The sequence below is a fragment of the Paramormyrops kingsleyae genome, chromosome 4 (assembly GCF_048594095.1).
Source record: "Paramormyrops kingsleyae isolate MSU_618 chromosome 4, PKINGS_0.4, whole genome shotgun sequence".
Classification (NCBI taxonomy): domain Eukaryota; kingdom Metazoa; phylum Chordata; class Actinopteri; order Osteoglossiformes; family Mormyridae; genus Paramormyrops; species Paramormyrops kingsleyae.
In genome coordinates this window covers 27,590,307-27,606,831 of record NC_132800.1, presented here as the reverse complement: position 1 = coordinate 27,606,831, position 16,525 = coordinate 27,590,307, and the positions used below count along the sequence as shown (strand labels likewise).

Below are 16,525 nucleotides of genomic sequence, written 5' to 3'. Positions count from 1 at the left end.
ATGAGTCGTGCCAAACTGTTCGGTACTCGCTGTAAGTATTGTTTCACACATTAAAAGGGGCGCACTAAAACGGAAAGTGCTTTCTTGTTGTGTTTTGGAATGCAATCGCTTGAGAAGACATTTAAACTTCAAAAGTTTCATCCCGTTTACTTGATTCACGTACACAAAAAAAGGTGTGGATTTGAGTGTAATCGTCGGAAATGTTTGGATCCTTTCCGTGCCTTTTTCACACCAAAGGAGCACTACCGGTGCCTGATTACCATAAATCTGATAAAAGTATCCGCACAAAGGGTCTTTAACAGGGCGTTGCATGGCCCCGGGCGCCAATAGCACGATAAAAGTATAAATATGCTGTGGTTAGTTTCTGCTGCCAGATGAACTATTTTAACTTTCAGCGTGTCAGCGAGATCAAAGAGGAGACGATCGGTTTATACTCGTACCGCATATGGGCGCGTTTCTTGCTTATACAGTTGCATGCCTGACAATGATAACTGCCAATTTCTTAGTGTAAAGAATGTGTGCGTGAACGTCAACTGCAAGTGCCTAAGTGAAGCATTCATTTTACACACCAAAAAAGAATGGGTCATGGATTGAGACATTAAGAAAGGCCGGCGCATAGCGCGGTGGTATTGAAGCGTCGTATGAGGCAGCACGTATCCATCCCCTCCCCCTGTATCTGCTACCATTATCCACGGCTTCTCACCTGGAGCGCTGGCTCTCCCCGGCTCTCCTGCCGCTGAAAATGGTCTGTATGTCTTTAAGGCGCCCCACTGCCTCACTCTCGCTTTGTGTTGAGGAGAAACTCACGCCATCGGGACAGAATATCGCTATGATTTCATTTTGAGAAGCTGCAGGGGAAGAGCATACAAAGTAACCATTGCTTAAAGATCGACACCATAGCCTACCTTGTCAAGGTAAGTGCAACCAAAGAGTTTTTCTAAACACGTCTCTGTTCAAGTTTTCCGTGCCTCCCCTAAAAAGTAATTTTAAACAGTGCTGCTCTGGCTCTGATTCTACGTTGCAAAAACGTGATGGTAATCTGTTCTCCCTTCGTCCCGTCCCAGAATAGTTGTTTGAGGAAACGGATGGAAATGTTAAAGCATGATACGTATTTATTTAGGTTTTGTGTTCTCAGCGCAGTATGCGTGATAAAAGTGAATCGAAAATATTTCCGTTGGCTGGAGTTGTATCACAAATGCCCAAAAAAGAAGAGTGTGTGACTATAATTAAAACACTGTCCTGCCATTTTACAGATCTTTGAAACCTGCATTACAGCGCAACAAATACTCTCTGAAAGGATTACATAGATTGTCGTTTGAATACGGAGGTTACACGTTAGGTAAAGATGAAGGACAAGTAAACGACTTAAGTCTATTTTGGTGAAAGTTCGGGAGAATAAACTGATTACTATGATATTATTATTTGCTCTTTTGAAATATTTTCTTTAATTGCCAAAGATACTTGGATATACGCTGTGTAGTAGGTAAGGATGCTGGCATGGGAGGGAAATGATGCAGGTATAATTGGTTAAATATAAGGCTGGTAAGTGGGGGGATGCCCGAGGCGAGCGAATGTTCTGGCTCTGCGGTGCAGTCTAGTGGTCTTGGCATTTCAGCATGTGTGTTAAGTAATTTATTTGCCTTTATTGCTATGCTAACCACATGTCATGCTTCATGATTAACTTCTGATTGAAGAAAAATCTTATTTCTGCTGGTGGTTTTAGGGCTGCATCCAGTCCTGTCAGTATGCTTGTTTCTGACAGATTTCCAGCCTTTCCCCAGGAAAACCAGGAATGCCACAATATATGTCACAGTATATTGTTAATTAAATACTGCCCGGAAGTCTCTCTTTGGACTGACTGTTGGAGACGATGCACTACAATATAATAGCTAGCTAATATCAGTGGGACTTTTGTGCGGACCTCCATCTTCACGCCGGGCTGTTGTGTGCCAATGCTTTGTGCTTCCCCGGTTTACACGGCTGTCCCGCTTCAGCCAGGTTGTCCGATTGCACCGGAATGAGGCCCGGCTCCGTGCTGCTTCCAGCTTTAGCTGCGCTCCTCTGCCTGCTGTCGGGATTGTCACTGGTCACCTCCTGCAACAAAGCGCTGTGTGCAAGCGATGTGAGCAAGTGCCTCATCCAGGTGAGCCCGCCCTCGGCCCTCGGCCATCACTGCTGTCTGCTGATCTTTCAATGAGAAAATATTTTTAATAAAGTTAATTATAGGGCAGGCGCACACCGCTGTCCCACAGGAGCACGTTACGGCTATCGACTTAGCTGCTTGCTGTGTGCTTTTTCTATCTTAGCCGCCTGTTCCGACATGTCTCATTTTAAATCTGTTTCTGCACTATAGTGCAAATTAATCCTGTTTGGAAAATGTTTTGGGATTTCTTCTGAAGGAGTTGCTTTTCACGTAGGTTTTGTTTCCGGACTGTCCGCAAAGGAACATAATAGTTAAGATCTGCGAAGAAATAAATGTGTGTCGATTCCGAGAGAAAACAAAGGAGGCGCGTAGCAAGGCGACTGTCTCTAGTTACACGCTGGGTCAGAAAGTCACCGGTTCTGCTGGACAGAAAGGTGTACAGATACCCGCAGGAGATACTGCAGAATCAGGCTGAAAGTGGGACCCGGTGATGTACCGTTTAGGGAATAAATCCAGATGTGTGCACAGGTGAAAAGGCTGTCGTTTGAAATGTGACAGAATAAATGGTCACACTAAATAACTTAACTATTTATCATTGCGTATTTTGAAACATTACTTTAAATTTTGAATTGCTCTGGCTATAGATGAACTGTATGTGAGGTCTCTTATTTTGATAAAAATGCCATGAGCTTTTGTCCCTTTCTTATGACCTCGCATGACCTTAGTTGGGGCTCTCACTGCTCTTATCTTCTGCTGAATAAAGACCATTGGTGGCTCCCACAGCCCGTGGGAGGTGGGAGACAACTTGCCCTCCCTTTCTCAAGCCCTAAAGCCCCCCTGCAGGATGCTAATGGGTCTTATGCCATTTAGCCTGTCCTCCAAACAGCAGTAACCCTTCAAATTAGTGCACTTGTTTTGTCCATTTGTATCTGCTGGATTTTCTACCATTGTCCAAGCTTGAGGCCCCCAGAACTTGAACCTGCAACCCTCTGGATTACCCACCATGCCATCTGCTGCCAAAATATTGAAATCGCTGTAGTGTGTATATATTCACCATAGGAAATTTTATATGGCATAAAATGTTTTGTTGCACATTTCTTTGTCAGCAGTCACTGCAGGCTTGTCTTCAGCATTGGCTGACTGTCATGACATAGCTGTCATGATTCTTTGCTTACCAGTGCAGTGGGCAATGCAACAAAAGTGTGGCAGGGGAAACATGGATATATCCTCCCCAGTTTTCACTTGTATTGCTTTGGTCCCATGGAATGTGCGAGTTGATTTCTAGTTTTATCCTGGCCTATGATGCAATTAGTTTATATCCCATAGCCAAAATGCCCTTTCCCACACCCAAATCCTGCCTTGGGAAATGACTAAGTGATTTGTGTAACTGTGTATTTTTCATTTTAAATCTCCTCATGGCGATCCCCCTCCAACCCTCCAAGAGCGCCATATACCCCTCTTACCCCTTCACCCTCCAAGAGAGCCATATACCCCTCTTACCCCTCCACCTTCCAAGAGCGCCATATACCCCTCTTACCCCTCCACCCTTCAAGAGTGCCATATACCCCTCTTACCCCTCCACCCTTCAAGAGTGCCATATACCCTTCTTACCCCTCCACCCTTCAACAGTGCCATATACCCTTCTTACTACTCCACCCTCCAAGAGCGTCATATATCCCTCTTACCCATCCACCTTGTAAGAGTGCCATATACCCCTCTTACAACTGGCAGATTGCTGGATGGGTATGTCCTACTTGTATGGGTACTTGGCTGTGTATTTGTTTTTAGTTCATTAATTCTGTCTTGAACAATTGTAATTGTTCTAGCTGTAAGTTTTTTCTACTAATATACACTGGCACTGACAGAGCTGGCTACGAGGATTGTGTTGGTCCCCATGGGTCTGCAGACCAGGGTGAGAGTGGCTCCATGTTCTTTGACTTTGTGAAAGGTCAGGGGCTGTGGGTCACTGGATCCTGGTTCCAACGCCCTGAGCCGCATCATTGGACTTGGTACTCCAATACTGGTGGTGCAGCAAAGGAGATCGATCACATCCTCGTGGGCAGACGCTGGAGGCTGCTGCAGAACTGCAGGGTCTACAGAAGTGCCCAGTTTGTGAATTCTGGACACAGATTTGTTGTTGCAACTCTGAAGATTCAGCTTAGATCCAGTATGCCACCACCTACTAGGAGAATGAGGCTGGACTTAGCAAGACTCCAAGATCAAGCTGTTTCTGATGAGTTTGCACACAGTTTGTGTGAAGAACTTGCAGACTTGGGTGCAACTGCTTACTCTAATGTGATGTGGGAGACCTTCGGTGATAAGACCCTGAAGGTTGCTGAGGGTTGTGTTGGTGTTGCCAGTGTTCCCAGAAGGAGGTGTTTCATCTTGCAGGAGACCCTGGATATTATTGAGAGGAGTTGCAGCACACAACTTTGTGGCAACTCCAGTCTGTACCGGGAACTGAGAAAGATGGCTGTGAGGGCTCTGAGGGCAGATAAGGAGGTGTTTGTTAGACAAATCTGTGAGCAGGTGACACATCATCTGTGGTGTAGTGACCCACGTCCTGCTGACAGTGGAATCGAAGCATTACACACATCTGAATCTGTTCCTCAGAGACTTGCAGTCAGGGCGAGTGATGGGATGGTCCTTACAGATGACACTGCAGTTGTGACCCTCTGGGTTGGCTCCTTTGAGCAGTTTAAAGCTGATCCTCCAGCAAGGACGTTGGACATCTCTGGGTCTACAGTTCTCAAAGCTGACCCTCCGATTAGCTGTGAACCACCCAATCTCACTGAGATTGCACGGGTGGTGAATCAGCTGTAGGTAGGGAAGGCCGCAGGGATCTGTGGTATCCAGGGTGAACTTCTCCAGGCTGGTGGTAAGGCTGTCCTCCTGGAATTGCAGGTAATCCTTGCTTCCATTAGGGCATAATCCCAACTGACTGGAAAACGGGACTTGTGGTCCCTACCTGGAAAGGAAAGGATGAACTGAGGGTTCTCATCGAGCGCAAGCGCGAATATCAGCAAAGGTTCTTTGCAGTCTTTGTCGATTTTTGTAAAGTGGTTAACTCAGTTAATCGAGTTACCCTGTGGGACATCCTGAGACTTCGCGGGATCCCCCTGAGGTTGCTGGACATCATAGACGGCCTGTACTCTGGTACTGTGAGTGCTGTGCGGAGTGGAGGGAGAACGTGTGCATTCTTCCCCGTTGATTCTGGGGTTCGCCAGGGGTGTGTTCTTGGTCCTACTCTGTTCAATGCTTTTATGGACTAGGTTTTGGGCAGGGTTGTGGGGTCCAGCAGCTGTGGGGCATCCGTTGGTGAAGAAAGATTTATTGATCTTGACTTTGCAGACGATGCTGTGATCTTAGCGGAGTCAACGGAGGCTCTGATCGGGGCCCTCGAGAGACTGAGCAAGGAGTATGAGTGTCCTGGATAAAGACCAAGATCCAGGCATTCAATGACTTCTTGGGCACAGCCATCAGTAGTGTGTCTATCTGTGGGGAGAATGTCGACCTTGTCGAGAGATTTACCTACCTCTGCAACGACATTCATGTCTCTGGTGACTCTTCCTATGAAGTCAGCAGATGGATTGGGAGAGCATGGGGGGGTCATGAGGTCACCGGAAAGGGGTGTGTGGCGCTCCTGATATCTTTGCAAGAGGAGGAAAGTCCAAGTCTTTAGAGTCCTGGTGCTCCCTGTCTTGCTATATGGCTGTGAGACATGAACGCTATCCAGTGACCTGAGACGAAGACTGGACTCCTTTGGTACTGTGTCTCTTCAGAGAATCCTTGGGTACCGCTGGTTTGACTTTGTGTTGAACGAGCAGTTGTTAGAGGAGTCCCGAATGAGACACATTACCTGCATTGTAAAGGAGCGTCAGTTACGGCACTATGGCCATGTGGCACTTTTCTCTGAGGGTGATCCGGCTCGCAGGTTCCTCATTACTGAGGACCCAAGCGGCTGGACCAGGTCAATGGGATGCCCACATAACACCTGGCTGCGACAGATGGACGGCCATTTCCGGAGGGTGGGACTGGACTGTGTGTCTGCCTGGGGAGCTGCCAGCCGGGATCCCGAGGAGTTTCGCTGTGTGGTGGGAGCGGCAACGTGCTGCTTCCCAACCTGACCTGACCTAATATACCAAGTAGGAAAGCAGGGAGGAGAATCTTCCATTTTCATTACATGGACTGTGTTGCTGTTTGTGCCAGTAACAGTGGCCTTCACGTATTTGTTGAAGCAGTGATCTGTGGGATGTGATCATGTATCTGTGGGCTTGGAGATGCAGTTCAAAGTCACACTGCAGCACCCCAGACCGACACATCATGCCTGTGCAGTGTGACAGAGCTTGCGGCAGTGCCCAGTATGGTGGGGCTCTGCTATCGGCTTTCTGCTACCTGTGAGTGGCACCAGCGTCCTGAGGCTGCACAGTCCGCAAAAGGAGTAAGCACTGGAAATGTGAATTCACAGTGCACTTACATGCCAATGCAATCGGCATGTTTTATATGTAAACATGCAGGTCCTTTGAGGGGTCTGACCGTGTGCAGATTGTGATCCAGGTGGGTGAATTCCTTCATGTGCAATGTATTGGCCTTCACAGACCTGCAGTGTCATGTGATCGTCACATGGTCGCCCCGTGCAGAAAGGCAGCATGGCAGGGTGGAGGTGCGGGTACTTCAAAGGCCTCGCCAGCTGGGACCAATCCGGTGTCTGTTTTTGAAGAGTCGAGTCTGTGTTGGTTTTAGGTTTGTACTCAGTTGGCTGCAGGCCAAGATTTGCAGCTTTGTCCTTCGGGTGAAAAATGTCCCTGGGGCAGCAGTGTGGTGGTGTTGGTGCTGGTGGGGGTTTAGATTTATGTGGAATGCAGACAAATTCTTTGTATTGGCTGCGCAGCAAGTTGTCAGGACAGCGAGGGCCAGTACTGCCTCCTGCGTGTCATGCTTCATGTGGATTTTTTTATTCCCCTCTGGTCATGGAATGCTTGCACATGTACATCTGTGTTTTTCTTTGTCTTCTGTCTTTTGAGGTCTGGCATATGGGGCAGAGGTGCCCTACCACTGGAGGACACCTCCCAAGATGGTCGCTCTGAAGGGGATTTTGTTTTTTGTCTTACGAAAGAGCATTTTTGCAGTCTTAAGGAGTGTTTTGAAGCTGCGTGTGGGCAAGGAAAATGTGAGCCTTTCTAACTCTGTGGGCCCCGTGCTGCATGATCATATTTTCCTCTGCATATGATGCCAGCACTCGTGGTTCTCCGTCGCAGCAGGCTGTGCCATGCAGCTCGGTGACAGCGGCAGCTTCTTGCATTAGAAGCGGCCTGTTTGTGCCCCTTCGCAGGCTCCGAATCAGGTCTGAACCCAAGGGCTGTCTTTGTACCCCTCTGCTGGCTGCATGTATGTTTCAATTGAATTACTTTCCTGACTCTTATAGTAACTTTCTGGAGGAATCGCCTCGTTATCAGAAGGAGTGCGTTCTCAGTTTATCCTACGACCAGTTCCTCACCCCCCCTTGGAACCCAAAGCTGCACATGTGGTGCAGCTTTTTGGTCATACAAGCAGATCACATCCTCACATTCTCCTCTGTTCTGCTGAGTTCTAATTCTGGTGCTGGGAATCTCCACAATGCTGCTCTCTTCAGTCACAGGCTGACCTCACTGACACGGGCACGTCGTCTTGGATAAAAGGGTGGGGATTTTCCTGCTGGTTCTCATCATCCCAATGAATATGATTTTGATGTATGTTGTATACTGTGGAAACAAGTTGTCTTGTGTGGTTTTAGGACAGGTGACACAGACGTTTGTTCCCTACTTGGTTCTTCTATCAACGTGAAATGACAGGAATTTACCAGAGAGGTAGAAAGTCCTCCAGGCCTCCAGCTTCTTACAGGCAGAACAGTCCTCCAGGCCTCCAGCTTCTTACAGGCAGAACAGTCCTCCAGGCCTCCAGCCAGCTTCTTACAGGCAGAACAGTCCTCCAGGCCTCCAGCTTCTTACAGGCAGAACAGTCCTCCAGGCCTCCAGCCAGCTTCTTACAGGCAGAACAGTCCTCCAGGCCTCCAGCCAGCTTCTTACAGGCAGAACAGTCCTCCAGGCCTCCAGCTTCTTACAGGCAGAACAGTCCTCCAGGCCTCCAGCTTCTTACAGGCAGAACAGTCCTCCAGGCCTCCAGCCAGCTTCTTACAGGCAGAACAGTCCTCCAGGCCTCCAGCCAGCTTCTTACAGGCAGAACAGTCCTCCAGGCCTCCAGCCAGCTTCTTACAGGCAGAACAGTCCTCCAGGCCTCCAGCCAGCTTCTTACAGGCAGAACAGTCCTCCAGGCCTCCAGCCAGCTTCTTACAGGCAGAACAGTCCTCCAGGCCTCCAGCCAGCTTCTTACAGGCAGAACAGTCCTCCAGGCCTCCAGCCAGCTTCTTACAGGCAGAACAGTCCTCCAGGCCTCCAGCCAGCTTCTTACAGGCAGAACAGTCCTCCAGGCCTCCAGCCAGCTTCTTACAGGCAGAACAGTCCTCCAGGCCTCCAGCCAGCTTCTTACAGGCAGAACAGTCCTCCAGGCCTCCAGCTTCGTAATGTTTTTCTAAAATGTCTTCATCCTGAGTGTAAACAGCTCAGAATAACTCTCTATCTCAGCAGAGATGTTTATGGTTGCGCGTATGTGTGCATGCGCCAGACTCCTCTCTCTGTGTGGCTGACAGGGTCAACCTCGCTTGGTGCTGAGCCCCCCACCCCCCGCCATCCTGACTTAATGGATTTCCATGGCTCTAAGTGTCAGCAGGTTTGCCAGAAAGATGGGGATGATCTCTTACATGATACTGGCGAGGTGTGTGGCTCACTGCCCCCTGCTGGCTGTGTATAGCCTTGTTGCCTCCTGCTCTTACTGTGATTCCTAACAGTCTTCCTCCGTCCTTTTATTTTCTGTCATTCCACATTGTATTCATTCAAACGAATAACATGCAGCAGATGGGGTCTAGAGCAGCCCCATATGTTTGTGTGGGTCCTGCGTGGTTCTGCCTCAGGTCCCTGCCCAGTGTGCGCTGGCCCTGCATGGTTCTGCCTCAGGTCTCCGGCTGGTGTGTGCGGGCCCTGCGCGGTTCTGCCTCAGGTCTCCGGCCGGTGTGCAAGGGTCCTGCGCGGTTCTGCCTTAGGTCCCGGTGACTCATGCAGCTGTTCCAGGGTCAGGCTGAGTGTCATGACCGCCGCCGCCCACACTAGTGTCCTGGGACTGCTGCAAACAGTCCGAAGGCTCAGTTTCCTGTCCTGTACAGCTGCGTTGCACCCCCCCCCCCCCAACATCTGGAAGTTGACCCCCCCCCTCTCTTTCTCACATACACACAAACACACACATGTCTGTATTCATAAATTTCTGGGGACTCTCCATTCATTTCTATGGGGAACAATCCCTAATCCCAACAGTGACAACCTTAACCACTACCCAGCCTTAACCTTAACCATAGATAACCAAACAAAATAGAAGACGGACAGACAGACACTCACCCTGAGTGCGGTATCACTGAAGCAGACGCACTCGCCTCAGTCCCCTCAGCACTTTGCTGCTGTCCCTGTAATTATCTCTCTATGCTGAGCCTTACTCGTTTCCCACTGTGTGCTCCTTCTCCTACCAGTGCATGTGAGCCACGCACAAATATCCTTTATCTGGACTTTTTGAACACGCACAAGATGTGGGTGACACATTTCCTGTTTTGCAAGCCTGTGTATGAGTCATGACAGGTGTTTTTCTGTCTAGATGCATCTTGGCACGACCTGGTATGCTTGCAGTGCGAGTGTCTGCTTGTGTTGACTCATTCAGCCTGCATGTGTGAGCAGAAAAGGGCTGGAATGGGCACACCCCCTGGGCCACACCTCCTCATCTGACTCCCATGCCCCTGCACCTCCTCCAGGAGCTGTGCCAGTGCCGGCCGCTGGATGGGAACTGTTCCTGCTGCAAGGAGTGCATGCTGTGTCTGGGCAGCCTATGGGAGGAGTGCTGCGACTGCGTGGGTGAGTGACCTTCATCATCATCATCCTGTCATACACTATTACTTGTTAGTATAGCTGCACAATATCGCGTCATGATTATATAGCACATGTGCAATAATCACCAGGACTTCAGGTGACGGGCGTAAACATTTCTCCGGATGCCAGCATTTTGGTGCTATATGGATGTTTACTAATGCCCACAATTTGGTAAGGGTTACGCCTAAAACATTAATGAGAGGCGTATTGTAACCCCAGTAAATAATGTCTATAAATTTGGTGTATCCTTGTGTTTATTAAATTCGGTTAGTGGAGCATGCCACATACTCTGTTAAAAGAGGAGATATTTTGGATAAACGAGGTAAAAAGACGTCGGTGATGTGGCGCTACTTTCTGCAGTTTAAAGTCTGATACGTTTATTAAACACAAGGATAAGCTGAATATATACAGGGCCATAACTTTCAGGCACACGTATTGTTAATATTGTAGCCGCACTACTATCTGTTTACCAAGCCGTGCGTGTAAATACACGTCCGCATGGAACAAAAAGCCTGCATCTGGACCAGTGTTATCTGAAGTCCTGGTGATTATTGCAGACATGCAGTATGATGGCAGTGCGATTTCGTGCCACCCTACTTCTTGGCTTCTTTCAGCACGGAGCTCACAGGCGTCATCTCCCGCACGACCTTTATCACAATTATCTCCTGTCTATAATTAGCTCATCCCCTCTGGCCACTCGACAGCAATTGGCAAAAATCCTTAACAGGTTGTTTTAGCGCTGAAATTAGGTTTTGTGCCAAATTTTTGCTTAAAAATACTGCTTATCCATTCCCTTTTTACCCCCCAGAGGTAACCATGTCAGGCCGCTTGCTCTGTGCGGCGTGCGTGAGACGCCCCCACCCATGCGGTTGGCCCCCACCTCACGTGCCTTCTTATGTGGTCTGTGGTCTGCTTGTTAACTTCCAGACCCCTCTCGTATCACTCGCATTCAGCTCTGCCCTTTATTTTATATTGGTAAGTGGTAAGGACACCGCAGTGCTGGGAAGTTGGACACGCCCAGTGTGCCTGCAGTCCCATGAAGCCACGTAGCAGTACGGCGAAAACCAGCAAAGTGCTGCTGCATCTTTGCGGATTGTAGCTGAGAGACTGTCTGAGAATTTCAACCATTTTGAATTTGAAATGTTTTTACATTTTTATTGGGACCTTAAACTAAAAAACCCATTTTTAAAAATCCCAAAACATTTAATCTTTAAATTCCTGTGAAGTACATGTAGACCCTGTACAGAAAAGTAATGTGTAATGAAAGGGATGAAATACAGATTGTGGTCTCTTTTGACTAGGCAAATGTAATGGAGGTCGTATTTGATCTGATCAGATTGTGTTGTCCATAACGATGTATGTCTGTGAACGCCATGTTGGGGATGTTGATGCCGCACTTTCACTTGAAATGTTTCGAATACATAGAGCCACTTCTGAAGCTCGTAACTTGAACTGCATGGAGGCTAAATTGCTCCACAGTGAACACGGGTATAATTTGACTTGCAGTGTGGTTCTCGTTAGGACAGACTTCCCCGAAATCAAACAGATGAGGTCGGCAGCATCAGGCACACACGGGGAACATTTTCCCAGCCTCTCCTCCCTCGTCTGTGCCAGCGTGTCTGCAGACGGTGGAGCTGGAGGAACTCTACAAGAGGAATTCTCGGAATTCCGGGAGTTGGGGAGCATATAAGTGTTTCGCAAAGGGGGGGGGGGGGGGAGGCAGATGGGATCGTGCTGAGAAGGGGCTGCACTGTGCGTGGGAAGGGGAAGCAGGCCAGTGGGGTCCTACCTGGGGGGTGGGGGAGGGGCCCCGCCTGGAGGCCTGAGTATGAATGCGCAGAGCAGGAAGCCTGCAGACCTTCAGGGAAGAGAAAGGAATGACTGATGGGGCAGGATTAGCTGTGGCACCTGCCTCCATGTCCTAAGAACTAGTCCTAGCAGTGATGCTTGACTTCTAAATGCTCAAAGACTCGCAATGTCCTCAAATACCTGTTATGGAGTCCCTTTGCAAAAGGTGCCCCCCCCCCCCCCCCAAGTATGAGAGACCTGCAACATAACCATTTTGAGAGTGCCACTTATCTCATAACGGGAGTAATGGTGTAGGATTACGGCCATCGAGTTTGTAGAGTCTGCTCTGACAGGAACCCGTCTGACAGGCTGTGAGGGGCATAAGGGCACATTTCAGCTGCTCATTATTTATAACACCGAGGCTCTCACTCTGTATTTGGCTGACCTACGGACCGCTCCGTGGGCCGGACCGCTCCGTGGGCCGGACCGCTCCTGTTCAGTTGTGGGTTGGTGACTAAAGCCCCATTCCAAGAAGGTGGGATTTTTTTAAGCGGATTTAGTGCTGTTGCTGAAAATGACGGGAGTGTGGTCTGGGTGCAAATGCTGAGTGCTGGAAGAAGGAAGAACATGAGGTGCGTTGCTCAGCCAGCCCAGCTGTCAGAAGGCCACTGGTTAGCAGGGGTCGTTGTTTTGCTGCTTTGGATCCAGCCTGCTGCAGGAACTAATTATGACTTTGGATTGTCACACCAAAGCTGAGACTCTGGTGCAGTGAAGCTCCTCTGGAACTGTTAAGTAAAACAAATCTGTTCCCGTGGCCTGTCCTGTAATTCGCTTGGGTCCCCTGGAAGAACGTGATGGTAGCGTGGTGGAGTCTGGCAGTGCCTGGTCATGTGAGCATCTTGCTGATGTGCGGCAGGATGGTGGAGAGTCTGCATGTGTCTTTTGGTCTGAAACTGCTGCCTTTGCTGCACCTCCATCTGCATGCCCTGTGGGTGAAGAATTTGTCCAGATGGCTTTGTTTATCTTTCCCATTACCGCGAGTCAGAATGGTTTCTCTGAAATGGCTTCAGATGTTTCTTGGTTTATTCCTGCTCTATTGCATAGCAGTGGATTTGGATATTGACAGTTAAGAGCTGTTGCTGGTCTTTGGATTGTCACCTGAGGTGGCACCGCCGCCTGATGGCCACACTAAGGCCCGGCCGCCCGATCTCTGCGCTAAAGCCTGATCTCCACGCTGATGCCCGGCTGCCCGATGGCTGCACTGATACCCGATGGCCGCCTGATGGCCGCACTAAGGCCCGGCCGCCCGATCTCCGCGCTGATGCCCGATCTCCGCGCTGATGCCCGATCTCCGCGCTGATGCCCGATCTCCGCGCTGATGCCCGATCTCCGCGCTGACGCCCGATCTCCGCGCTGAGTTAGGCCTCAGATTTCCATCACTTGGCAGTTCCTGCTCTGTATTCCTCTGAGACCAGGATAACTCTGCTCCTAGCTGCTGTGGAGGCACTTATTTTATTGTGGTGTTCTTTGAAGCATGTGGAAACAGAAGGTTAAGTTAGGTCAGTAAGGGCAATAATTAAGGAAGTCATGTGCAGAATGGAAACCTGTGAGAGAATCGGAGTATCCAGGATTGCCAGTGGCAGACATGGGCTGCTAAGATACTGTGGATTAGCTACGGATGCTTTCATGCCCGCTTAGAGCGGACAAGTGGAAGTGGGAAACACACAGGTGGCTTCTGTTATATGCTTTTCAAAGAACCATAACATCAACACACAATGTGCCTAACCCTTACACAATGGTATAAAGTGCTCATGCTGGACGCACTTCGAGTGTCTGTTCAAGGACTGTCCTCGGTAGCTTGTCCTCTTTGGCCTTGTCTTCACAGGCATGTGCAACCCAAAGAACTACAGCGACACTCCGCCCACCTCCAAGAGCACCGTGGAGGAGCTGCACAGACCCATCCCGTCGCTCTTCCGTGCCCTCACCGAGGGCGACACGCCCATCAATATGATGGTGGTCTCCTTCCCAGTGGCCGAGGAGCTCTCCCACCACGAGAACCTGGTCTCCTTCCTCGAAACGCTCGACGACGCGCACCAAAACATCTCGTTGCCTGGCAACAGCATTCACGCTAGCTATGACAGCACTCGAGGTACGAGGCCATCCCAGCCAGGAGTCCAGCTTGAACCAGCAGGTGGGAGCTGTAATTCTGAAAGACAGACAAGAAACCTTTTGTCTTCTTAAAATATATTGGCAAACACCACTGTAAAGAGAGGACACACGCCCAGTAAAAAAGAATAATAATAATAATAATAATAATAATAATAATAATAATAATAAAAACTTAATCACGATGGAAAATTGTAGACTTTCAGTGTACAGTTTGACCAAAAGTTCCGCAGCAGTCACTGACTTGAGGGCAGCAAATCGTCAAGTGTCTGCTTCAGGGGTTTGCTGGGAAGATGTTAAATGGACGGTTAATGCCATAAAGCCCTTTGGCTGTTGGGTGCTTGCAGTCTTCTGAAAGTAGACCATGCAGAAAGGCACGTCACTAAGCAGGCACTCTGCATCGGCTCTCAGATCAGGTCCGGCGTAGCATGCTGCCCTGCTCCATTTGGATCTCTCCAGCCTTTTGTGTCTGCAGAGAGAGACAAAGCAGGGGGGTTATGCATTTAGCAGACCTGCCAGAGCATATGGTGCCATCAAGCACGCTACAGTCTGACATTTTGTCTTGATTAAACAGAATTCTTTCTAAAAGGTTTTCTTCAGATGCAGGTCAGCTGATTTGTGTACCTCCTCAGGAAGCAGGATGATGTATGGGAAAAGAAGCACTCCAGTGTGCCTGTGCTCATACTCGTGCAAATAATAATTTCATTTTTTTCCGTGTAATTTTCACCACAGATAACCTGTGCACGGTGGTGTACTTCGACGACTGCTTGTCCATCCGCCAGTGCAAACTATACTGCGAATCAATGGGTGGCTCCAAGTATCGCTGGTTTCATAACGCCTGCTGCGAGTGCATTGGACCCGAGTGCCTGGACTATGGCAGCAAGGCCGTCAAGTGCATGAACTGCCTCTTCTGAGGGCGGGGCCTGACTCCTGGGGGGGGGGGGGGGGGATATCCTGAGGTAGAACTACAAGCTTTAGGTGCCTCAATATTACTATGTAAAATATTTGCCCTTGCAAAATCTTTTTTGTATTTTTTCCATTTTCTGTAAATTTTAGATTTTTTTTAAAATAGGTTTCTGCCAGAGAAGTGTTTTTATCTGCAGTATCTTGCTTATCATCTCCTACACTATCCACTCACACATGATCTTGGTGGTTTTAGGGATTCTGTTATCATTGTATGTCATGGAAAGGTATTCCTAACTATAACTGTTTTGCATATGACTGATGGTGCCTCATAAGCTCTTTCTTATCTTTCAGCGTGCCTTCATGTGGTTTTAATGGCTTTAATTATGACACGTGCAGGACAGCCGTGACCTGACCCAGCAACAGTGATCCTATCCCATAGCTCATTTGGAGATGAGTTTGTTTGAATCTGGAGTGAAAAGCAGTGTCCGGCTGTTATTAGACGGCTCCAACTGCGTTTCTTCCTCTGGCTGTCATGGCTCTGACGATGCCTATTAAATGTCAAGAACATTTGGTTTAGTTTATACAGTGATGACCAGCAAAGAGGTGGATCCTGCGAGGGAGGGAGGGAGTGAAGCGCGGGTCAGCCAGCTGCCTGAGCGCCTGCGTCAGCAGCCCATCTGGCTGCTGAGCTCACGCTGCACGCTGCGCTGTAACTGGGGGGCCTGTGCTTCCATGCTGCACTGCTGGCTCTGCTGTGCACGTTTATCCGCATGCTGTCATTTTATTCAGCCCGCCTTCGGGAAGCCCTGCACAGACTCATGACGCTCCCCCAGTGCTGGGAAACGCATAAAAGGCTCGTTGTTTGAAAAAATGCTTTGAAGGAATCCAGCTTCGCCATCATGGTCACTCTGCTTGCTGCCAATAGCCCCTAAGCAGAATGTGTAAGGAATTGGGCATTTGTGTAATGCGCTGTTGCATGGCCTGTAGGGGCAAGCGCCATCCTGGGATCGAGGGGAAGCCGCCGGAACGCCCTCTTGTTTTGATTGGTGGGAAAAACCTCTGCAGTGTGTTCATGCTTCAGAAATCACACTACAGTAAATCTGAAGTTCATTGGATGATGTGGGATTTAAGACTGAACACCACTAGAACAAGGAACAGCAGATGAGGCTCTGTGGATCATTTTAGTCATGTCATTTAAATATTTGTGAAAAATTGTACCTTTTTTTTTTATAAAAAGACATACTGTGGGTAGTCACTGTATTTGCATTTGTGTGGAAATGTTGATATTTAACAGCACAGCATAAAATGATTGTAAAATGCAATGTTTCTTCAGTCTTTGTGCCAGCATGTTATCAGGACAGACATAGCAACAGAATTTTAAAAAAGGCCTAAACACTGACCAATTCCGGGGGAAACAAAGTACTCCGTGTCTGGACTCTGCCACAGGTGTTTCAGCAAAGGCCGAGTGTCCCACTTATCTGCAAGAATGGGGGGGGGGGGGTGTAAATCTATAGCCTTT

At 48.8% G+C, this 16,525-nt stretch overlaps 1 protein-coding gene across 4 annotated transcripts; it reads left to right on the top strand.

The window, feature by feature from the left end:
* Positions 1–16,328, top strand: twsg1a (twisted gastrulation BMP signaling modulator 1a). Of its 4 annotated transcripts, none has more exons than XM_023826290.2 (6): positions 1–31; positions 763–914; positions 1,995–2,143; positions 10,032–10,131; positions 13,820–14,125; positions 14,833–16,328. In XM_023826290.2, exons 3-6 carry the CDS (start codon positions 2,018–2,020, stop codon positions 15,012–15,014), a joined length of 714 nt encoding a protein of 237 aa, XP_023682058.1. In that variant the 5' UTR covers positions 1–31; positions 763–914; positions 1,995–2,017; the 3' UTR covers positions 15,015–16,328. The 4 variants fall into 4 exon arrangements, with proteins under 4 accessions (XP_023682058.1, XP_023682059.1, XP_023682060.1 ...); XM_023826291.2 differs by lacking the exon at positions 1–31 and adding an exon at positions 67–173; XM_023826292.2 differs by lacking the exon at positions 1–31 and having other exon boundaries at positions 199–914; positions 1,999–2,143.
* Positions 16,329–16,525: the final 197 nt, after the last annotated feature.